The following is a 24,385-nucleotide window of genomic DNA, read 5'->3' as shown; positions in this document are numbered from 1 at the left end:
GAAAATCTAGTATGAAGTTAGTATCGAGGAATAACATATTAATACGTCGGTGTAGTCTGTATTTAAAGCCTTAAATAACACCAGCTTCCTATAAACAAAGCGTTCGATGGAGCTTTCGAAGCCCTAGTAAGCTTTCGTCATGGTCTGAAGACATCAAAATGAATCAGTGTTGCTTATAGACGTAACTATTTTTACAAAATAAATTGAGAATACTCTACTGAAATAGCCCGAGAAGGTAGGAAAAAATTACTGACTTTTGGCATTGTATTTTTCGGGCTGTTTAGGAAAGCACATAATCATCATTATCATCATGAATTAGACACTAATGTCTATTACGTCTTCAAAATGATCTTTCCATTTTCTTCGTGGTCAACTTCGATATGTTTTCCCGCTAGTTCCACAGGAATCTATTTAATTTTCTGTCTAAATCGTTGTCATAACCAAACGTGAAAGCACATATTATAGGGCCAAAACGTCAATTACCTTTGTAAATTGCTCTTAACTTTACCTGGTATTGTAAAGCTCACACAACCATTTCATAATAACACCTCGAAGGAGATCTCGTGTGTTAAGTATTTTCCTAAACATTTACGACAAGTTTGTGGACACTTTTAAAATATCTTAAATCGGGGCGTGTTATTTTATGGCGTCTAAAAATTTATACAGCGTTCTTCAATCTGAAAGAAATATTAGTAAATGAAGGGCTCCTTCTTCAATCGATGGAGTCTTAATATCAAGGAAATATTTTATTTTTAAAATTTGTCTATAAATAGATAACAACCCCGCCACGGTGGTCTAGCGATTAGAACGCTGGCCTTGTAATCCTGGGGTCTCGGGTTCGATTCCCGGCGGTGCCCGAATTTATAACTTGTGTTGGGCAAGGCCGTGGTCTAGGCAACACGGAGTTTTCCTCCGTGGCATCCCAACAATGACTCCATTCACACACAGAAGAAGGCAATGGCAAACCACTTCTGGATCATCTGCCAAGAACGTATATGAACAGGTCCCAGTCCGAGAAAAGGATGGAAGGATCCTGTTCATATGGACCTGTCGTCAGACAGAACACTAAATAAAATAAATAAATAAATAGATAACATATTTCAAGGTTCAAATCATATTTAATTATCATACAGCTATACAATCACATAACAAATCAAAGGACCACAAAACAGCAAAGGACAAGTTGAATTAGTATCCTCCAGCAAACCCGCCCGTGTATTCTCGTGCATAGCCTCCGGAAATTCCAGCAGCTGGAGCACCAAATCCGCCATAGCCGTTGGGGTAACTGGAGCCGTAGGCATGTCCGTGGTAGTCGTGTTGGATTCCGTAGTTGTACTTGAACCCCAAACCGTTACCTGACAGCGATGACAAATATTTTCAGCTCGTCACTCAATTTAACAGCAACAAAAAATCCTTTGTAGGTGAGACAAGTAACAAATTATGCTGACAAGAGAAATGCATACAGAATTTCTGTTGTAATCCTCAATGGAAGAGAACACTCGAAATATCTAGACGTAGATGGGAGAATAATATTAAAATGTTTCTTACGGAAATAAAATGAAGGGATCCAGATAGGATTCGTCTGGCTCAGGATAAGAACCAGTGTCAATGGACATGATAATGATCGTTTAGTTTCATAAAAGACTGGGAATTTCTTTTAAGTAGCTACGCCCAGCTTTCAACAAGTACTCTCCTATTTTACGACGATGATTAAAAGCTTCGTGCTTTTGAACTTTGTGGTTACTTAACCGACAGACAGTCTCAGGTTTCTGGAATTCCTTCATGGCCTTTTGTAGTGCTGTCTGGTGTCACACAGGAATCTAGTTAGGGAACCCCATCTTTTCAACTCATTCACTGACGACATATGCAATGTAATTAATCATTCCTGATGCCTTCCTTTTACTGATGATATCAAACTCTTCCATATCAATAAATTTCCTAAAGACTGCAATCAACTTCAAACTAATATTCACTCCGCACAAGGTTGGTCCACTGCTAACTTCATAACACTCAATATTAGTAATTTCGAAGATTTCTGTCTTCTGGGTTGTTGCGCTGTGTAGACTGGTAGATATTAACCGACGTTTCAGAGGTCATACTGCCTCCGTCATCAGAGTATGAAGATTTCTGTCTTCTGGGTTGTTGCGCTGTGTAGTCTGGTCGATGTTAACCAACGCTTCAGAGGTCATACTGCCTCCGTCATCAGAGTATGAAGATTTCTGTCTTCTGGGTTGTTGCGCTGTGTAGTCTGGTCGATGTTAACCAACGTTTCAGAGGTCATACTGCCTCCGTCGTCAGAGTATGAAGATTTCTGTCTTCTGGGTTGTTGCGCTGTGTAGTCTGGTCGATGTTTACCAACGTTTCAGAGGTCATACTGCCTCCGTCATCAGAGTATAAAGATTTCTGTCTTCTGGGTTGTTGCGCTGTGTAGTCTGGTCGATGTTTACCAACGTTTCAGAGGTCATACTGCCTCCGTCATCAGAGTATAAAGATTTCTGTCTTCTGGGTTGTTGCGCTGTGTAGTCTGGTCGATGTTTACCAACGTTTCAGAGGTCATACTGCCTCCGTCATCAGAGTATAAAGATTTCTGTCTTCTGGGTTGTTGCGCTGTGTAGTCTGGTCGATGTTTACCAACGTTTCAGAGGTCATACTGCCTCCGTCATCAGAGTATAAAGATTTCTGTCTTCTGGGTTGTTGCGCTGTGTAGTCTGGTTGATGTTAACCAACGTTTCAGAGGTCATACTGCCTCCGTCATCAGAGTATGAAGATTTCTGTCTTCTGGGTTGTTGCGCTGTGTAGTCTGGTCGATGTTTACCAACGTTTCAGAGGTCATACTGCCTCCGTCATCAGAGTATAAAGATTTCTGTCTTCTGGGTTGTTGCGCTGTGTAGACTGGTCGATGGACATCGACCAGTCTACACAGCGCAACAACCTAGAAGACAGAAATCTTCACACTTACCGCTGTGAAAACCTCAAATCTTATACAGTAATTTCCTTCTCCAGGAAAACCACTACTTTGACCTTTGATTATAAACTTTTTCAGTCCTCTATAACACGTACAGACACTATTAAAGACCTGGGAATATTTATCGACTCTAAGCTCCGATTTCACAACCGTGTTGACTACGTGTTTTTACAGTGTATTAAATTGTTGGGTCTTGTTCGCGCGTTAACCTTTTCGTTGTCTTCTCTCGACTGTCTGTATGTGTTATTTGTAACCTTAGATCAATGCACGAGTAAGCCTCTGTCGTTTGGAATTCTGTTACGACTACTAATGCCAATGGTTTCTTCATTAAGCCACCTTACACGGCTGGTAACCTGAGAAGAATTTATTATACTTAGTCGCCGTGAAAGCTTCAGAACAGAAAATGCTAACAAAGTTTCCATTACAGCTATTCTAACGCTTTGCAGTATTTAAAAATCCAAACCTCATGTAAAAATACATATCGCAGTGATGCACAGTTCATTATACAAGTTTACCGCGGTTTTTAAAATCTGATCTTCTCTTCTGGAAATATCGGTCTCCGAATTCTTGCTCGGAATCTGAGAGACTTTTCTATGTTCAGTCGCAGAATTTTAGTTCAAAAAATGTCCTTCTGCAGGGACTTTTGATATATTTGAAACAGAAATATTTTCCCTTCAACATATTCTATAATAACTTTGGTACTATCCACGTATTACTTATTAATTAAGAATTGAATTACAAATAAATTTAATATAAATTTTCTCCTTTATCACCTCTTCTACGTAATATTGACGAAATATGTGTTATTATTGTTATGTTGTTATTTTGTAATATTTATTATTGTGTTCCTCCTGTGTTTCATCTCAAATTGGCCTCCTGTCTGTTGAAGTGATACACTGACAATAAAGAATAAAACTGAATTTTCATATTTATCAGAAACAGTTATGATCGAAAGCTAATTCTAGTGACCAGAATCCATTTTTACGAGCTTATAATCTCTCAGCTGCTTTAGAAATATCACGCCTTTGATGGAACTCGAGTGTTAATTACCATGTCCACAAAATTATGTCACTAGGTATTTTTCTTATCAAGTTCATTTTACTCGACATCAGCGTACCTTATTCCTTTCGAATTAATTTTATTGTAATCTCCCCATTTACATTATGTCTTACACTTCATTTATATACGTTTGTTTCGATGTCAATGTAACCCTCCTAATGATATCTCTTACGAAAAATAGTAATCATGGTTCTTCTTAATTTGTTAACGAAATGTGAAAACAATTTAAAAAAAGATTAAATCGAATTTTATCGAAATAAATCGTTCGGGTCGACAGCACTCTCCGACTGAGAAACTTACTGAGTTGCGTGAAGGAATGTCCTTGTGCTCCTACTGACTGCAAGAGGGTAAGAACGGCCAATGTCGCAATGATCATTATCTGCAATAAATAAATCAACAACGTCGACAAAACATAGTCTGTGGTCTTTCGTAATATTATATCTTATAACTTGTGTTGGGCAAGGCCGTGGTCTAGGCAACACGGAGTTTTCCTCCGTGTCATCCCAACAATTACTCCATTCACACACAGAAGAAGGCAATGGCAAACCACTTGTGGATCATCTGCCAAGAACGTATATGAACAGATCCCAGTCCGAGAAAAGGATGGAAGGATCCTGTTCATATGGACCTGTCGTCAGACAGAACACTAAATAATAATAAGATGAGGTGGTCTAGCGGTTAGAACGCTGGCCTTGTAATCCTGGGGGGTCTCGGGTTCGATTCACGGCGGTGCCCGAATTTATAACTTGTGTTGGGCAAGGCCGTGGTCTAGGCAACACGGAGTTTTCCTCCGTGTCATCCCAACAATTACTCCATTCACACACAGAAGAAGGCAATGGCAAACCACTTGTGGATCATCTGCCAAGAACGTATATGAACAGATCCCAGTCCGAGAAAAGGATGGAAGGATCCTGTTCATATGGACCTGTCGTCAGACAGAACACTAAATAATAATAAATAATATAATATTATATCAATTATTTACTACAACCAATAATTTGTACAAACGCCACTTCTATGTGTGTGTGATTTTATGACAGTTGTTTAAATTACTTATTATGGTTACTCGACAACACATTTTTAAGTACACAAGTTTGCAAGATTTTTATGTAGATGAAAGGATAATACGGAAATGAATCCCGAATGAAATAGAATGTGGACTGGTTTTAGCTCATTCTGGTTAATCACTCAGTGAGTTCTTGTCAGAAGGGAACCATTTTGGTTATTTGTGGAACCAAACGTGAGCCTAAAAATGGACACTTGCGTCCGAAACGTACTAGTTAACAATAATATGTAATTTGTATCTTATATGCGTCATGTTTGTGTTTGATTAAATATATTTATTTTGTACAGTCTATACACAAACGTTTGAAGTTTATTGGTGTTGTAAAAATTATATAATATTAAAACATTTTGTTGTGTAAAATATTATATTAGCGCTCTTAATCGTAAATACGATTTTACATTATATTTTTTAACGCTTTTATTAAAACGACATGTTTCGACGGGTAATACCGTCGTCTTCAGGTTTTTATCAATTTAAAATATTTTAAAAACTATTAGATATTTGATGCAATATATTATAATGATCCGTAGTTCTGTTTGTAGCTTTCTATTTTCATGGTAAGTTGCTTATTGTAGTCAGACGTTATATTTATCTGTGGAATTAATGTTTAATTATTTTCTTGGAATGAGTATGAATTGACATAGGAAATAAATAAATAATCGTATAAATATATATTAAAAATAGTAAACGAGGAACATACCAAGAGATGTTGTGTACACAACAAAATGTTTTAATATTATATAATTTTTACAACACCAATAAACTTCAAACGTTTGTGTATAGACTGTACAAAATAAATATAAATAATATGTAAGTTCTTGGAGTGATACCACGGATGTAATTGTGTCATTATGTTACAAGTGACAGATAAATTGGAAATTGGACATAATTTCATAAGTCCTCCGGTGTACACTGTCAATATAATTCCATCACGTGACACATTAATAATATATATGTATAATTCTGAAATATTCAAAAAGCTGTCCTGATAAAAGATTATTTAAAAGTGCAGTATTGCCGTCAGAGGATATATTTATAATCAAATAAGAAGTTTATAAATGCATCTTACACATCACAAATACAACATTTGACTGAGTGCGTCAGGTAAACCATGAACCCCTATCATAAAGGCGACATTTCGATTATATATCTACAGAGTACGACTTTAAGTTCATAGTTTAGGGTAATGTCGTGTTTGAAATGTCACTTTGACCTTGGATTTATAACTTTGATTGTGTTTTGAAATGTAATGCAAATAGAAGTATTTCGAAGTAAAATAAACAAGACGTTTATGACAATATTAAAATAATATAGAATGTGTGAAAAGTTATGAGTTTTATTTATTTTATTTAGTGTTCTGTGTGACGACAGGTCAGGTCCATATGAACAGGATCCTTCCATCCTTTTCTCGGACTGGGACCTGTTCATGTACGTTCTTGGCAGATGATCCAGAAGTGGTTTGCCATTGCCTTCTTCTGTGTGTGAATGGAGTAATTATTGGGATGCCACGGAGGAAAACTCCGTGTTGCCTAGACCACGGCCTTGCCCAACACAAGTTATAAATGCGGGCACCGCTGGGAATCGAACCCGAGACCCCACAAGGGAAATCCCAATATAATACTAGTGCTTTGAATGTGACTTAGAAGTCAGATTACCTGAATCTTGGTTGCCATTGCGACTGCTAAGAATGCCTGCAATAAACTGTAGTGCTACTGTTAAGTTCAGAGCAATTTATATCTCGTGTGAAATTTGGTCCTACCACGTAATCACTTTATAGGCCTTCACACAGACACAATTAAAGGGAAATTAGGACTGTCGCAATGGCGGATAATTTCACGTAGCAGGTTTGCTAAAATTGTATTTGATAAAGAGTAGCCTTCAGGAAAAATATTTGTGTACACTTTTATGTGAAGAAATTGAACAAAAACATTCTCACGTGTAGGCACATGCCAAGTAAGGAAAAAATGCGGTTATGTAATAAGTGACATTCGAAAGTGTGCAGATTGGTTGGGATATGCGAGATTAGTTTGAAAAATATAACGAGGAATCAAGGAATGCACACAGATGGAGAGGTTCTGACAAATAGGCCTAGCATTTTAATTAAAAATAAGGAACTCAAAATTTGCTAACTAGCATGAATTAAATTAAAATAAATTATTTAAATATAGAAATAAGTTAATGTGGAATGTGAAACGTTTTGTTACACTAGGAATCATTAGAGCCATGAATTATAACTGAACGGCTAAAAGATTCTCTGCAAAAGATAGCCCCATACTAGGAATATCACATATCATAACGGAAGTAGGAATATAATTCAATTCATTTATTTAAGTGTTTGACAACAGCCAAATAAGGCCAATAACAGACAAACACTGACAACAGTACAGGATAAAATATAATAATAATAAAATCATTTAAAATATAAAAACAAACAAATGAAAATAAATATATAAATATAAAATATTAATAATAATAATAATTCAATTCATTTATTGCATAATAATTCACAGTAAATGAATTAAACAATATGTCTAAGTAATATTATAATTAAATTCTAATCAGTTCAATTATAAAACAATAACGCTGGCCTTGTAATCCTGGGGGGCTCGGGTTCGATTCCCGGCGGTGCCCGAATTTATAACTTGTGTTGGGCAAGGCCGTGGTCTAGGCAACACGGAGTTTTCCTCCGTGGCATCCCAACAATTACTCCATTCACACACAGAAGAAGGCAATGGCAAACCACTTCTGGATCATCTGCCAAGAACGTATATGAACAGGTCCCAGTCCGAGAAAAGGATGGAAGGATCCTGTTCATATGGACCTGTCGTCAGACAGAACACTAAATAATAATAATAAATAATAATAACAATTCTTTTACATCTATCGATACAAAACCTGAGAAAATAAAACCTGGTTTTTCTGCTCTTATGAATTAGACGTCCTTTTGTTTATTTTTACTGAGAATTGCTTCTGAAGCAGTGAATCTTAGTCATGACGTAAGACTTCTTCTCTGGGTGATCGAACCTTCAAAGAAACGCAGGAAAAAACATGAAAAGAAGACAAACTCTTACCCCGAGTGGAGCCGAAGAAGGGTAGGGAACTGATGATGGAGGCGATAAGTTCCGCCGAAACGTTTTATGGTTTCCACCTGCAACACTACAAGGCGTCGCAACGTTAAAGGTCACGAACAATATTTTCACTGTTGCACTGTAACGTTCACGTAATATGCAACGCTTCATTATGCTTCCTTTTAACACGTCATATTTAAGTGAAATTTAAAATTAAAGAATTTAATAAATGAAGATTACTTCAGTGTGATTCGATTTAAGATGTCACAAGTTTTAAAATAATTTATGTTCCTTTGTGTAGTGTTACATAAAAGTTCGCAATTCCAGTCATTTATCACTTCTGTGTCAAATTTAAACACCATAAATTCAATTTTCACGTCAGGAAATTACGAGATCATATTCAAGAAGTTTCAAGTTTACATCAAGTTGAATTTCCGTTCACTGTAAATCCATTTCTTCTTTTCATCAAATTAGCTCGATCCACATTTAGAAGACCCGCAATTTGTGTCCAGGTATTGGGTTCATTAGTTCATTTTTCACTTTCACCAAATATATTTAATATACAGACAGTGGAGGAACAGACTGTCTCCACATTCAGGGTCTGATTCGCCATTCCCATTTACTGATCCTCCTTTTAAACCTCAATAAACCTCTCATTTCCTAACAATTTTGTCTTCCGCCCTGAAGATGGCAGCAGCCTCATTTTTCATAAGGCAGTGTGAGGATAAAATTTTGCCTTCCCTTATTTATGAAGACAATTTTCAGTGTTAGAAAATATATGTTAATTATTCAGTCTTCCTTTTACAGTTACTCATACATTCATAAAAATTAAATTTTCAATTTACGCTAATCATAAAGACAGTCTTTACGAAAAATATCATATAAAAATGGTTATAATTCTGAGTATGAGAACGGTTAAGAATAAACTACAATGAATTACAATATATTCCGGTTAATTTGTCCATCGGTTAATCGGGGCAGACTTTTATTTGGGACAAATCTTTAAAGTACAAAACATTTTAACTCTCTACGTGTAACTTCGCATAATTGGAACAGTCTCCTAATTGTGCCAAAGTGTTCTAGCCCCCCGTTGTGTCCCAATTAACCGGAATCCACTGTAATTGTTTCTCGTTTGTAGCAAAGCTGTACACAAGTTCTGCCCCCCCCCCCCCCCCCCCCCCCCGCGTACTGATTTCACGCACGAGTTCCTGTCGACACTTCCACGGGCCTGGCGTAATCATTAATTCCGAAACCACGCGCTAAAAACGAGAGTTCCTAACAAAAAGTTTAAAAGAAACAAAAATATAATATCAAAGTAGAATAAAAATAACAGTGAAATGTAGTTTCACAACGCCATTAAAGCATGCATCGATTTTCGAAAAGCTCTGCCTTGCCACTCCTACGCTACAATATTTAGAGCTTCCGAGGACAACTGCAGAATCTTCGAGAAATGAATAGCCGCTCAGAGAGTCAAGAAATTCTCAACCTATTATGAAAATCAGGAGTTTAATTTAATGTTTAAAACTGTCCAGCATTGGACCATATCCTGGGCATCAGACCACATCATATTTGTAACTTTCTACAATTCCATCTACGACTAGTTCTGTCGAGTGATGTCTTCCATTCAAGTTTTTCTACTGGCTTCTCCAAAATGAGAGGCTGGAGGGCAACTTGCCAGCCTGTATGATCTCTTAATATATTAACAGCTGTTATCCGTTTCAATATGCTATCTTATCCATAAGACGAACTTAAAGTACAGAGCTTCTATAAATAATTACAAGGCCACAAACGCCATAATGATAGTTCCACTTATGCGCTAAAATTCTTTCTTTAATGCAAAATCTTCAATATCCATTAAAAAGCTAATGGTCGCTCAGTTAGTTAAAAAAATTCCAAAAGTTCATTAACGTGCTCACAACAGCCTACCACTTGACTGTATCCAGAGCCATATGAATACTATTCACATCATCACACCTAAATTTATTCAATTCAATTCAATTCATTTATTGAAGTGCTTGACAACAGCCGAAACGGCCAATAACAGCCAAGCACTAACAACAATACAAATCTTACAATACTAAAGCAAACAAACAATGAACTGAATATATAAAGTACAATATTAATTTATTGAAAAATAATTAATAAGCAAATAAGCTAAATGTTATGGATAAGTAAATTAAAAATTACATTAAAATCAGTTCAATTTTGGACAAACAACATACAAAATAAATTATTATACTAAATAAATAATAAAAAGAAGAATGATTATTGTTTAAAGAGCTGACTGACATCAATAAGCAGATAATAATAATAATAATAATTCAATTCAATTCATATAATTAAATTTTATTCATTTTAATTCAATTCTTTAATAATAATAATAATAATAATTCAATTCAATTCATCTAATTCAATTCATTTCTTTAATAATAATAATAATTCAATTCAATTCATCTAATTCAATTCAATTCATTTCTTTAATAATAATAATAATAATTCAATTCAATTCATCTAATTCAATTCAATTCATTTCTTTAATAATAATAATGATAATTCAATTCTTTATTATTAATGTGCTGTATCAACAGCCTGATGGCCAATTACAGATACAGCACAGAGATAATTAAATTCAATTCAATTCAATTCATTATAAGAACGATTTTAATATTATCCTACAGTTTATGTCGCACAAATTAATATAAACTGATTTTCATTTCTAGCCCCTCTTGCGAGAAGCTGGCAAAGTAGTTTTTACACACGTAAGATAAAAATTTTTTGTTCGTTTAACATACAATCTCAGCGACACAATTTGTTAAAGCTAATTTCTCGACTTATGGTGGACCTTTGTTTGTCTGTCTTTGTTCTTCATTTTCATTCATACTTCAGTTCTTCTGCGTGCTCTCCTTTCTTACCATCATCGCATCAAAGCATTTCAACATCAGTTGGTGTCATACCCGCTCACAACACAACCATCCGTCTCATGGTTCCAAGTTCATCATTCAATTCATGTATTATTTTCGGATTTGTACTTAAAGTTTCTTCTGTATATAACTTTATTTTTTCAATTAATATCATTTAAATAAACGCGTTGGTGATTGTGAAAATGTTTTGATGAAGAAGGTAAGTTTATTCTTGAGATGATAAAGTTGCGTCATATTGTGATAATAAATATATATTTGTTTAAATTTTGTCAGTCTAATCACAATAAAATTCCTATTAAACATTAAAATATTATCATAATTAACATTTAAATATTTAAAATATATTAAATGATATTCTCTATCGAAATATTTAAAATATATTAAATTATATTAAATTCAGAATAAATTAATAATTTTCTATTCTATTCAGGGAATTAACTGTGTTATAATGGCACTTGACTTCGTAATTAGTGACTAATTCCTTTTGAATTATTGGGGACTGGGCCGACCCCTCAAAAGACGAATTGGTTATGTTATGTTATGTAATGCCCTAACTCATGAAGATCGTAAAATTATGGCTTCAGGTATTTTTAAAATAAAATAATATCAGTGGATGGCCTTAGATTATTTAAAGGCAAATTTAAATTGTATGTAATTTATTCGATGTAGTGACGTTTGAAAATCAGGGTTTGTAATTTATTTTAAGAAATTTGTTACGAAACACAATTTTCAGAGCCAATTAATCACGATGTCTAACCTGCTAGTCTTAACCGCTCAGTTAATAGGACCTTGAACTCGAATCCCGCTCGAGGCATCGATGCATGTCTACTGTGCAGGTAGAGGTTTTGCGTCGTACCAACTACCTAAAGGAATCCATATTTCCAGAAGTAATTACGAAATGACACAGGTTATAGGGCCTAAAGTGTGAAAGTTGATGCATAATATTTGTTTAAGAGTAATTATCTCGTAAGACTTGAGGTTCTCACAGCGGTGATTATGAAGATTTCTGTCTTCTGGGTTGTTGCGCTGTGTAGTCTGGTCGATGATAACCAACGTTTCAGAGGTCATACTGCCTCCAGCATCAGAGTATGAAGATTTCTGTCTTCTGGGTTGTTGCGCTGTGTAGTCTGGTAGATGTTTACCAACGTTTCAGAGGTCATACTGCCTCCGTCGTCAGAGTATGAAGATTTCTGTCTTCTGGGTTGTTGCGCTGTGTAGTCTGGTAGATGTTTACCAACGTTTCAGAGGTCATACTGCCTCCGTCATCAGAGTATGAAGATTTCTGTCTTCTGGGTTGTTGCGCTGTGTAGTCTGGTCGATGTTAACCAACGTTTCAGAGGTCACACTGCCTCCGTCATCAGAGTATGAAGATTTCTGTCTTCCGGGTTGTTGCGCTGTGTAGTCTGGTAGATGTTTACCAACGTTCCAGAGGTCATACTGCCTCCGTCATCAGAGTATGAAGATTTCTGTCTTCTGGGTTGTTGCGCTGTGTAGTCTGGTAGATGTTTACCAACGTTCCAGAGGTCATACTGCCTCCGTCATCAGAGTATGAAGATTTCTGTCTTCCGGGTTGTTGCGCTGTGTAGTCTGGTCGATGTTAACCAACGCTTCAGAGGTCATACTGCCTCCGTCGTCAGAGTATGAAGATTTCTGTCTTCTGGGTTGTTGCGCTGTGTAGTCTGGTAGATGTTTACCAACGTTTCAGAGGTCATACTGCCTCCGTCATCAGAGTATGAAGATTTCTGTCTTCTGGGTTGTTGCGCTGTGTAGTCTGGTAGATGTTTACCAACGTTTCAGAGGTCATACTGCCTCCGTCATCAGAGTATGAAGATTTCTGTCTTCTGGGTTGTTGCGCCGTGTACTCTGGTCGATGTTTACCAACGTTTCAGAGGTCATACTGCCTCCGTCATCAGAGTATGAAGATTTCTGTCTTCTGGGTTGTTGCGCTGTGTAGTCTGGTCGATGTTAACCAACGTTTCAGAGGTCATACTGCCTCCGTCATCAGAGTATAAAGATTTCTGTCTTCTGGGTTGTTGCGCTGTGTAGTCTGGTCGATGTTTACCAACGTTTCAGAGGTCATACTGCCTCCGTCATCAGGGCGATGAATCGTTGGTTAACATCTACCAGACTACACAGCGCAACAACCCAGAAGACAGAAATCTTCAGTAATTCTCTCATCTTTCCGAACGACGTGCACCAACTACTTGCTCTATTGCAATTTCTTCACAGGCCAGAGAGCTACCAATGGTGCACACAGTCCATCCTGCTTGGGGCAACAGATATTGCTTCAGGTTCGGGATTTACAACGAGTCTATGGACGACGCTCAGATAAACATCACACAAACAAGAAACAAAAGACTGCTCTTTGGCGTTGTACCTGGGATCATCCTCGCAGCGACGCTTATAGTGAGTACACAGACTCCTTTATTTTAGCATTACAGAGCTGTAATTTGTAAGAGGAAGAGATTGGCAGGCAATAAAGCATGCACTGGGCTATTGAAATACGCGTACAGAATAATTGTCGGAAATACCGAGAGGCAGACGTGGGAGACCGGAAGTTAATATTAAAATTCGCGTTGTATGACAAATTTGTGAGATACGGAGTGGATTTAGCTGGCTGAATATAAAGGTCAGAAGCGGGATCTTGTGAAAACTCTAATGAAACTTCTAATTCCATAAAAGGCAAGGATTCGTCTTGTAGATGCAACTTTGACCACTGATAGTCCCAGCCGGTTTGTTCCCAATCACAAGACCTCGGTACACATCGGTTAGGAGGTTGAACGGTCTGGAATCTGCGTTTAAAAAGAAATATCTCTGCCGGATATCGAACTCCGTTCGTCCAGACCGTAGTCTAAACCCTGCAGGCTACTGGAGATTTGGTTTGCAATATCCGAATTGTCCCTTCCTTCAGAGGCATTACAAAAATTATCTAGAAGTGGATAATTACAACATCGTACAGGCCAAGAAAATATCTGGGCATCTTAAGTAGACCTGAAATTATATTTTAATTCTTCACCTACGTAAATTTAACTTATATCTCGTGTCCTGTCTCTTCCGCTAATAAACCTAGTTCTGAAGTTCAAGAATTTCACGTTAACATTTGAAAGGAGACCAATTTATACACATTATCAGTAAAGCATGCAATGCACAGCCTGCACTTTAGGGTTTATAAAGTTACTCATATGTCGTAAGACTTCGATTCAACAGATAATAATAGATTTACAATTGGAACAGTTACAACATGTTTCGGTTTTATTAAACCATCATCAGGTGTAAAATTATATTAAATTTAAAACTCAATTACAATTTTTTACAATTTTATCATCTTTCGTAGTGTAGTTTTTTTAACCATCGAAAGCATCACTTCAAACAATAAAGTTTATTCATTATATTGAAAATATCTGGACATGACCTCCAAAAAAACTACACTACGAAAGATGATAAAATTGTAAAAAATTGTAATTGAGTTTTAAATTTAATATAATTTTACACCTGATGATGGTTTAATAAAACCGAAACATGTTGTAACTGTTCCAATTGTAAATCGATTATTCGATATAGAACACAGAATGATATTTTAATTATTCTAATTATCTTATTTTAAATACATTGTGATTTGACGGAATACCAAATAATTAATTTTAATTAATGGAAAATGATGTGATTCTCACGATAACATTGTCATGAGAGACAGAATTATATGTTCGGAATGGAATGTCTGAAGACAAACAAACGTGGCCTTATATTTAATGGACTGTCACTAATTAGGGCAGATTTTATATTTGCCTGACAGAAATTCATTCATATCATTATTACACTGAACTGTAATTATTCCCTGTAGGTTAGGTTACTTCAATTATTCTGACTTCTATATCAACGGAAAAAATTTCGTCTTCAGAAATTAATAGCTGCATGGCTGTTCAAAATATTTACCTACTTCAGGGTTCCCAAGTGTTCATTACCATGTTCACATAACTTTGCCACTAAACCCTACTCCGACCATAGTTCAAACCCACACACATTAGATGGTAAAGTTGCGTCATATTTTGACATAATAAGTATATATTAAATTAAATCTTGTCCGTCTAATCACAATAAATTCTTATTAAATATTAAAATATTACAATAATTAACATTTAAAATATTTAAAATATTAAATGGTGTTCTTTATCGAAATATTCGATTTACATTAGACCATCATATTATATATCATATATCATAGAATATTTCGATAAAGAACATCATTTAATATTTTAAATATTTTAAATGTTAATTATTGTAATATTTTAATATTTAATAAGAATTTATTGTGATTAGACGGACAAGATTTAATTTATATATATCCACACACACATTGTTTTTAAGGCCCTTTTTAATATTATTCTCGGCATTTACGAGTACCGCCCACATTTTCCTTCTCCGTTATTGAAATTTGTGTCCAAAATTACCAAGATTTAGCAACGTGCACTGACCATTCTCGATGAAATGAAGGTCAAATTGGTATTTCTATTAATATATTCCAAGTCTTTGGTCCATTTATTTTCACATTAACCTTTAGTAATTTTGTAAAGTAATTCCTTTCCGAGTTACAAAAAATTAGTGAGGGGCATCACTTTATTGCAAAACTTTATTGCCAATTCTAATAACAACGGCAGGGTTTATGTAATTTTGGCATAGTTAATGTTCATCTTCTGGGTTGTAATGCCGTATTTCCGTTAGAATATAAAATGCTAAAATGATTATAAAATCTTTTAAAGCAGTCTGGTGAATATCGGCGTATTTCCTCCGAAGTTTATGATTTGCGATGCTTCGCTTGTAGAATTTGTTGCCATGTTCAGGGAAGTGGTAATTTTAAAGCGTATACCACAAAGTTGTATAATATTTACTTGTGATTCATCTTACAAAATAAATGTTTTGCAAACATTTTTCGTTATGAACACATTAGCCTCTCACACATAAATGACTGTACATTAAAAGTACCTGAATTTTGAGCTCACGGTAAGTTTAAAACACCTACAGATAAACAAACTAATTATAGGACATTCACCTCCTCCATGCTTAGACGAACCTTAACATAAATCATTTCATGCTCTGTTAATCAAGTGTTTATTTGAGAACAAACTCAGTCTCTCATTAAATGATGTCTGCTTGTTATGAGCGTGTGTTTCGAGTTCACGATATGAGGTCGGCTTTGAAGTATGGACAGGTCACTCGCAAATTTCGGCTCAGAAATCGAAAAGTGGTCATTTTGAAAACAGTATAAACGAAAATAAAGATCTGATATCCTTCGTATTCATCCAGATAATAATTACGATGCTAACGGTGAATCTTACATAAAAGATTATAAAATCTAAATCGAGAAATGTCTAGAGGATTTCGAAAACGTGAGCTCATTCGGATTCATTAGCATTACGGAATTTTATCAAACTGCGTCCGGAAATTTCGAACAGATGCAGGAATGACCTTGAAATCATATTCCTATTTTATAAAAGGCTCGTAATATGTACAAATGTTCCACAGACTACAAACAGACTGAAGACATCTTGTGTTACGGAGACTGAAAAAATTTGCATGAGGAGACGGTTCATACATATTTTGTTGGTCAAATCAAGGAGGATGAGATTGGTGAAACACGTAGCACACATCGAAAACACGGTTTTCGTCAAAAATCCCAAAAGAGAGAAAGCCACTTGTAACACCTAGATGTAGGTGATAATATTAAAATAAATCATTGAATATCAGAATATTAAGCTGTGGTCTATATTTACCTTTCTCAGAATAGGTACCAGTGGCGGGTTCTTAAGAACACGACAATGAACCTTGGTGTTCCAAAATAAGCGGGTAAGTTCTTGGTCACCAGAGTAACTATTGGCTTATTTGTACGATCCTCTATAAGGAAAGTAAAGCAGTCCCACTATACGCCACGTAGGTCGCTTGGGGGGAGAGCAGGTATAGCTACTACTCATTTTTGACCTCGGCACTAGATGGGGTGAGTGGTCAGCGTCACGCCACGGCCCCAGAGCCGGTCTGGACCCAGAGGTCAGAGGAAAAGTCCTCTGTCCTAGTCGGGGATCGAACACCAACAATTACTCCATTCACACACAGAAGAAGGCAATGGCAAACCACTTCTGGATCATCTGCCAAGAACGTATATGAACAGGTCCCAGTCCGAGAAAAGGATGGAAGGATCCTGTTCATATGGACCTGTCGTCAGACAGAACACTAAATAATAATAAGATTAGGTGGTCTAGCGGTTAGAACGCTGGCCTTGTAATCCTGGGGTCTCGGGTTCGATTCCCGGCGGTGCCCGAATTTATAACTTGTGTTGGGCAAGGCCGTGATCTAGGCAACACGGAGTTTTCCTCCGTGGCATCCCAACAATTACTCCATTCACACACAGAAGAAGGCAATGGCAAACCACTTCTGGATCATCTGCCAAGAACGTATATGAACAGGTCCCAGTCCGAGAAAAGGATGAAAGGATCCTGTTCATATGGACCTGTCGTCAGACAGAACACTAAATAATAATAATATTAACTTTACCGATAACCCATTGTGACATTTAACTAATTATCCCAACAACACTACGAAAATAAAAAGACACAGTACTATGGAGATTTTCATTACATCGTTTTATGTAATTTCGCATTGTAAAATATATCTTTCCTGGCCGTGTTATTAAAGAGTTGTATTTAAATTTAAATGCCTTTCCAGGTGGGATTAATGGTATATGGTCTGATGGGCAGTTCACCCTCAAGAGAGGACCGGGCGAAACATTTGCTGATGCTGAGACATACAGAGATCAACCCCACAACAACAACGAAAGAAAGGTCCACTTCTACGACACCGTCACACATCGTCCAGTCAGAAATCTCTCACGAAGATACATCAATTCAGAGCGACGTAGGAGATAAGATTTCTCAAGAACCTCGATCATTGCCGTACAGACGCTCACCAACAACTGAAGAAATTGATTCAGAGCAGGGTATAATGCTTAGTAGTAGTAAACATGGACGGAACGCGAAGGCCAACGCGTTTGTTAACGAAGGTCCTTCCACTCGCTTTCACAGGGTAGATACTTATCCGGTCTACTGGATACCACCGTTGATCGTAAGAAGCGAGCCGGTAATACAGAGTAGAATTATGAATAATATAAATTATCAGATACCTAGACCTTTCATGACAAAGAATTTGACAGCTGAGAGACTTGCACATAACAGGATTAAAGTCTTCAAAAATGATCCTCAAACTGCACTTCCATATTATGGCTTTGCTTCTCCTAGTAAATACGCACAACTCTCCAGTTATCGCTATCCGAGCGAAGCTAAGAACATTCAAGATATCATTAAGTATCTAACAACGGATGATTCAAACAAATCATCACCTAGCAACAAAAAACAAGAAACAGTTGCTTTCCCGGTGCCTGTAGGCAATGGGAGAAGGATAAAATTTTCCGGAGTATACAAAACTGCTGTAAGGGACCATCCTGAGGAGAACCACGTCAAACCTGAAGAATCAGTTGAAGATTCAGTGACTTCAAGTCACCAGAAGATGATGTCAGATCCATCGTTGAATGGTCATGCTTACATAGCGGATCCCTTTCACGCTTTCAAACCATCCGACCCTTCCGAAGTTAATCTGCTAGCAAACAGCGACTTTCGATTTTCTCCTTTCGATAATCGAATTCGATTCCCTACTAATCGACCTCATAGAAACCGATGGGGTGTCCTTGAGATTAATCCAAATGACAAATATTTTCCACGCCCGCCGATAAACTTCGGTAAACCTTCAGCTCCATCGCCGTCTATCAGCGAAAATCATGACCCAGTAGTTCAGACGTACCCTGGCACATACACGTCTGCCATATATCGTCCATTCGGCAAAGAACCTTCAACAACGACTCCTCATTCGTCGACGAAAACAGCAAATAAGATGAAGCCTTTCAGTGTGATGTTGGATATATATCCGATGATGGAGGAATCTGTTCTTCAGACATCGTCCGGGCCATACAAGTTGCAGCCTAGACCGATGACGAGACCTGACCACGGTTTGGGGCACCACGTTCGGTTTTCGCAAGGAGTTAATCAGGAGAGGTTTCCTGAGCAGCTGACAGACAGCGAATCGAAACACCAGATGGTAGTTCATCTCAATCTCTACCCTAAGACGAAGAAAAACCACAAGTTCGGTAACAGGTCGGTATTAGTACAGCAGAAATCGTTTCTACAATAAATTACTTATAGATTCTACGCTGAAATTGCTCGGTTTCCATCCTGTGTTTCTGTTCCGTTGCTTAGAATAAAATTATTTCCACGAGGCACACATTTTGAAAGAGACTGTTAGTTTGACAAAACTTAATTTCATTTAAAATCACATAACTGACTAATAAAGCAAGTGTATATTGAACAGATACCAAAAATTCATGTTAATTGTGAAATGAAATAAGACATAAAACTTAATTAATTAATTATAAATCGAACATTTCGATAATATATTTTAAATATTAAATGTTAATTGTAGTAATAATATTTTAATATTTAATAAAATATTTTATTGTGATTAGACGGTTAAAATTAAACAATTACTTAATTAAATTCAAAAATTTTCTGCAAAATCTTGCGCAATCTAAAATTTTAGTCTGTAACTGAAGATGGTTGTCTTCTGTGTAGTCGAAATTTACTAACGTTTCAGAGGTCCTTGCTGCCTCCAAAATCAGGGTGATGAAACTTCTACCAGACTACAACAACCCAGAAGACAGCCATCTTCAGACTGGCCGCCATGAGAACCTCAAATCCTACTCTGTAACTGTTCAGAGTAAATTACAACTCAGTTAATCCGACGCACGTGAGGGGGCAGAGGTCATAACTGACACAGTGTCCAGTGACTGGATTCGATTTCTGCTTTCACAGAGTTAACGTAAATCGGATATCAATGGCACGTAGTGAAAATTGAAATAAAAACTCTCTTGCATTAATGGAATAATTTAGCCAATGGTGAGCTATTCCACGAACTCTGACATAAAAAGGATTCTTTTGCCGATAACGCAACACGGAACAAGATTTGATACAGTTCACAGAATTTTAAAATCCCTTTCATTTCAATACTTAATGATTAAAATCTGTACAAATACGACTTTGCGTCTTATTTTATATGAGCGTCGGACTTGGAAAGTGATTCTACCATAAGCTCGTAAACAGATCGGTTGTAAGGGGAACATTCTTTTATAATGAAACGTAAATAACAGAATGAAGAAATTCCCATAATGAGGAGCTTAAGAACTTTAAACCCTCACCATATATCAAATAAAAGATAGTAAGATTGGTGGTACGTGCAAAGATTTGACTTTAAAACCCTGAAAAAAAGAATCAATTTCGAAGGCCAATTCGTAGGTGGATAAAGAACACGAGAAAATAAATTTTAAAAATATGAGACCTCTTTGACAACCTGATAGTCGCTCAGCTAGTTAATAATTTCCCCACCATTAATGTAAAGCAAAATTTAATTATAGTATTCGTAAGAATGTGGCACCGGTTTCCATTCTGAGCCATATTAATCCAATCCACATCCTCTGGCCATATTCATTTATTTATCATTTATCAAGCCTATTTTAAAATTATCTTGCATTTGTACTTAATTCTACCGGATGGTAGTTTTTATTCAGGTGCTACGACGAAAACTTCGTACTCATTTGTTATCTCCCCCATACGTGCAAGATTTCACATTTTTTCATTCTCCTTATGTGTTCATTTTAATAATATCATTAAAATGTAAGTAATAAAAAATGTTTCTGCAACAGAAACGCTGACGTACGTGGTTTTCATGTGGACGCCGAGAGCAACACGCACTGCTGTGGTAGTGGTGACGCGGATAATCTCCGAAGAAGTAAGTTCTCCTGATTCATAAACTTCTTATCGGCTATACGCAATATTAAATATGCAATCAATCTTCCTTAAATCTTATACACAAATATAAATACAAATTGCAATTTATGAACGAGGTTAAAATTTACTACAACTTCGAAGTCTTTCGCTGTAGAATAATTTTAAGCCGATAAAATATTAAGTTGAAATTAAAATCAAGAATCGTGAAGAATTTTCAGACAAGATTTTCCGTTTGATTTAGACCTCGACAGCTCACCATAGCCGGAATTTAAGTAATTAAATACCTGATATAAATTGAATATACCGTATTATAAAGCATGTCCCGTAAGTTCAGGGCCACAGGAGAACTCTTTGTTTGTTGGTGAAATGAGAACAAATGTTAAAAGAGAAATTTCGTTTCAAATCGTACTTTTCCAGCTTCAAGTTTTGGGATTTGTTATAATCGATAATTTTTAAAGTGCATCACCGTAACGACTTAACCTAAGTAAAATATTCTTACACTTACGACTGGAAACATTTGATTTCAAACAACTTTTCCCTTTTTTAATATTTTTTCTATATTTTGCCAAATAATCAAGTTTTTCTATGACCACTGACTTATGGGGAATTCTGCATATATATATATATGACTATGTTTTATTAATATATGCTTTGTTTTTTTGATTTCTATAGTTTACGATGAATCAGAAATCGATAATGAAGATGATTACAAACAACAGATATCATCGAAATTTTCTGAAGTCATTCACAAACAAGACAGTAGTGACTTAAAACAGCCAGGAGAGAGAATTACGGCCGAAATCAACTCCGGGTCTCAAGTTCTGGAGCAAGAAGCCTTTGAGACTGCTCCGGGCACTGGAAGTTCTCAACCCTTGAGGAACCACGGAACTGAGAGGGACCCCTACACACCTCTCGATGTTCTTCTCGTGCCAGCAACTAACATTTCAGCGGACGTTTCCGGAATTAACTATGAGTCATGATAGCGAAGAGTTAGAAACCGAACAGCTTATTAATTTGCCATGACAACGGCACCGCGAAATCATTAAGGACTCTCAATTCACAATTCTGACTCCCCCCCTCATACGATTTCCGGTTCAAAATCTTTGTTGCTTACGAAGGAAGTTAGACGAATGAAAGACTAATTCCTTTGTTGTTTGAATGTCTTTTGAAATTATTCGTACAATAGAAGAAAACTTGCTAATCTGGAATCCTTGTTTCAGTAAGCATACAATAGCTTCAGAGGTTCAAGCTGCCTTCATTATGATTATCGACCTGATGATGATAATGAAAACAGCAAGGACCTCTGAGACGTCGGTAAATTTCTACCAGACTAGATGGTATAATAAGCCGGAAGATAAACATCTTCGTAATTATTATTTGTTGAAGATATGATTATTTAATTTCTTAATTTAAATTAAACCATGGTTATAATCAATTTTAAATCATTCATACTAGAGCAAAGTTTCCTCGTATGTGTAATTATGAAATCTGACAAACAAATTTTTAATCATAATTTTCGACATTTATTAGAGAATTTCAAATTTATGTTCTTCTAATAGTGCAAAATTCGACATGAAAAATTCAAACTCTCATTCAATTTGGTTAGTAATTCATATTAATTTAAGATGCACGAATTATTATTGTAGTTATTTGATGTAATGAAACATTATATCGATACCTGCAAATTTCATACGAAACATTTTTAAGTATAAAACATAAATATATGCAAGTTACATATTTTGTAGGTGGAGTTTGAAATTTTTTTATGAGCTACAGAGAACAAATGACAACCTGAGGACACATTTAGGATAACTCACGCCTAAGTTTAAAAAAAAATAAGCAATATCAAACACAGAACAAACAAAGAAGCCTGATGTGTAAAAATTCAGTTTGGGCAGTGATTACTCGAAATTGTTTGATCACTTCGCACAAAAGGGCTTCCAAACAGAAAATTTAGCTTGTATAATTTTTATTTTTACAAATCTTTTCGTTGTTTTTAAGCCGATACTAATACAAAAAACTACAAATTACTAACGATGACGTCATGAAACTATTATTAGCGTTATAATGATGGTGCTTTGACCAGAATTTTACATTCGACGTTTCCAAATGGCTCTAGTGATATCACAATTTTATCTAAGGTAAATTAACTTTTCATGAACTGGGCTTGTGGTTGGTTTCCCTCGCCACTGCGCGGTTAAGACGTTTTCTGCAAATTCCCCATGTAGCCTGGGAGTTCCTCGACCAGTTACCGGAGAATGTAAAAATACATGCAATTCTTTATGTAAAGAGCCTGTTGATGTTGGGCCGATTTTAACCAAAACGTGTAGATGGACTTCAATGAAACGATTAACTATAAAATTTAATTAGTACAGACGGATAGACAAGCAATATGAAGGTAATAGTCCGTTGTTTACAAAGAACCTAAAACTTTAGAAGCAATAATCATCTGAATTCTTCCTTTCGAGTCTCAAAACACGCTTAAAACTTGCAATAATATAAGACGTCCGGCAATAAGCTTAAGATTAGAACCAGTCAAATAAAATGAATAAGAAAAATTTCGTATTTAAATTACTTAAAAAATTTCATGTCTGCTAGTTATTTCATTGTTTACGCTGTCTCTCCGAAAACAAAGTCTACAACAACTGAAACTTTCCGCAGTAGTAATTAATAACTCCTAGTTAGTTATAAATCTTTAAATTTGTTTTAATTGAACGTCGAATTACAAAAGCCATAATTCCTTTCAATTTTAAGAAAAATAATTAGAAAGTTTTTAATGTTCTCATTAGATTTTTATGTTCCTAGAGTTTATGTAAACAAGAGTATTATTAATTATTAAGGACTTCAAACGTTTAACTTACATTTGATCTGGATCGTAGTTCACCAACATTAAAATCGACGTCATACACTCTGATTCCATAACTGTTGTCGAACTCCCAATGTGGACGTCTGCCTGAGTACGGGCAAAGAGACACTGATGTGTTCAACCCACTATTTAGGGACACAAAACTCAGTGTAACAAACCAAGGTATAATAGGACAATTTAACAAAAACAAGACGAATCTAACAGGGCAGCATTCATCACGAGTACAAGCTCGGAAAATTGAATTGGGGTATTAAAGAGGATTTCTCGACATTCGTGCTTATACTAAACACGAAAGGAAATAAGCTCTCATTTGAGGAAGTCCGTACGCTACAAAGCTCCTAGCTGAACTAATATCTACCACTCCCTACAAAAACACGCACCGAAGCATTGATTGGAACCAAGATTCGATCTACCATTCAAACATCACAGCATTTAACAAGTGGGATTACAATATTCCTAGCCGGAAATACATACCAGTAACTAGGTCCGGAAAACTGACGTCGTAAACAGACGAGAGTCTGGAGACAAGGCACCGGGGGGGGGGGGGGGGGGTGGTTAAGAG

General features: G+C 36.2%; 3 protein-coding genes across 3 annotated transcripts in view; 1 reads left to right on the top strand and 2 right to left on the bottom strand.

Annotated features, from left to right (window-relative positions):
• The window catches only part of LOC110837656 (uncharacterized), a gene marked incomplete at its 5' end in the record, with an annotated part of 103,043 nt that extends 78,684 nt beyond the window's left edge, over positions 1-24,359 (bottom strand). Inside the window, 2 exons of the mRNA XM_087347536.1 lie at positions 23,819-23,948; positions 24,298-24,359. Coding sequence (XP_087203662.1) covers positions 23,819-23,948; positions 24,298-24,359 — 192 coding nt within the window. The remainder of the gene's footprint in view (positions 1-23,818; positions 23,949-24,297) is intronic.
• Positions 1,099-6,833, bottom strand: LOC110837665 (uncharacterized). Its single transcript, XM_022080054.2, has 3 exons — positions 6,746-6,833; positions 4,325-4,403; positions 1,099-1,355 (listed from the first exon to the last, which is right to left on the bottom strand). Exons 1-3 carry the CDS (start codon positions 6,761-6,763, stop codon positions 1,189-1,191), a joined length of 264 nt encoding a protein of 87 aa, XP_021935746.2. The 5' UTR covers positions 6,764-6,833; the 3' UTR covers positions 1,099-1,188.
• LOC110837664 (uncharacterized) lies at positions 11,106-23,821 on the top strand. The gene is made up of 5 exons (XM_022080053.2): positions 11,106-11,278; positions 13,309-13,485; positions 17,794-19,271; positions 20,873-20,958; positions 21,630-23,821. The coding sequence occupies exons 1-5, from the start codon at positions 11,270-11,272 to the stop codon at positions 21,935-21,937; spliced, it is 2,058 nt and encodes a 685-aa protein (XP_021935745.2). The 5' UTR covers positions 11,106-11,269; the 3' UTR covers positions 21,938-23,821.
• Positions 24,360-24,385: the final 26 nt, after the last annotated feature.

Source organism: Zootermopsis nevadensis, unplaced genomic scaffold (assembly GCF_977971745.1).
Source record: "Zootermopsis nevadensis isolate Lab colony 2312 unplaced genomic scaffold, Znev_1.0 Znev_ptg000011l, whole genome shotgun sequence".
NCBI classification, from domain to species: Eukaryota; Metazoa; Arthropoda; class Insecta; order Blattodea; family Termopsidae; genus Zootermopsis; species Zootermopsis nevadensis.
Note: the sequence above shows the minus strand (reverse complement) of the source record. Positions and strands in the feature narration are given on the sequence as shown.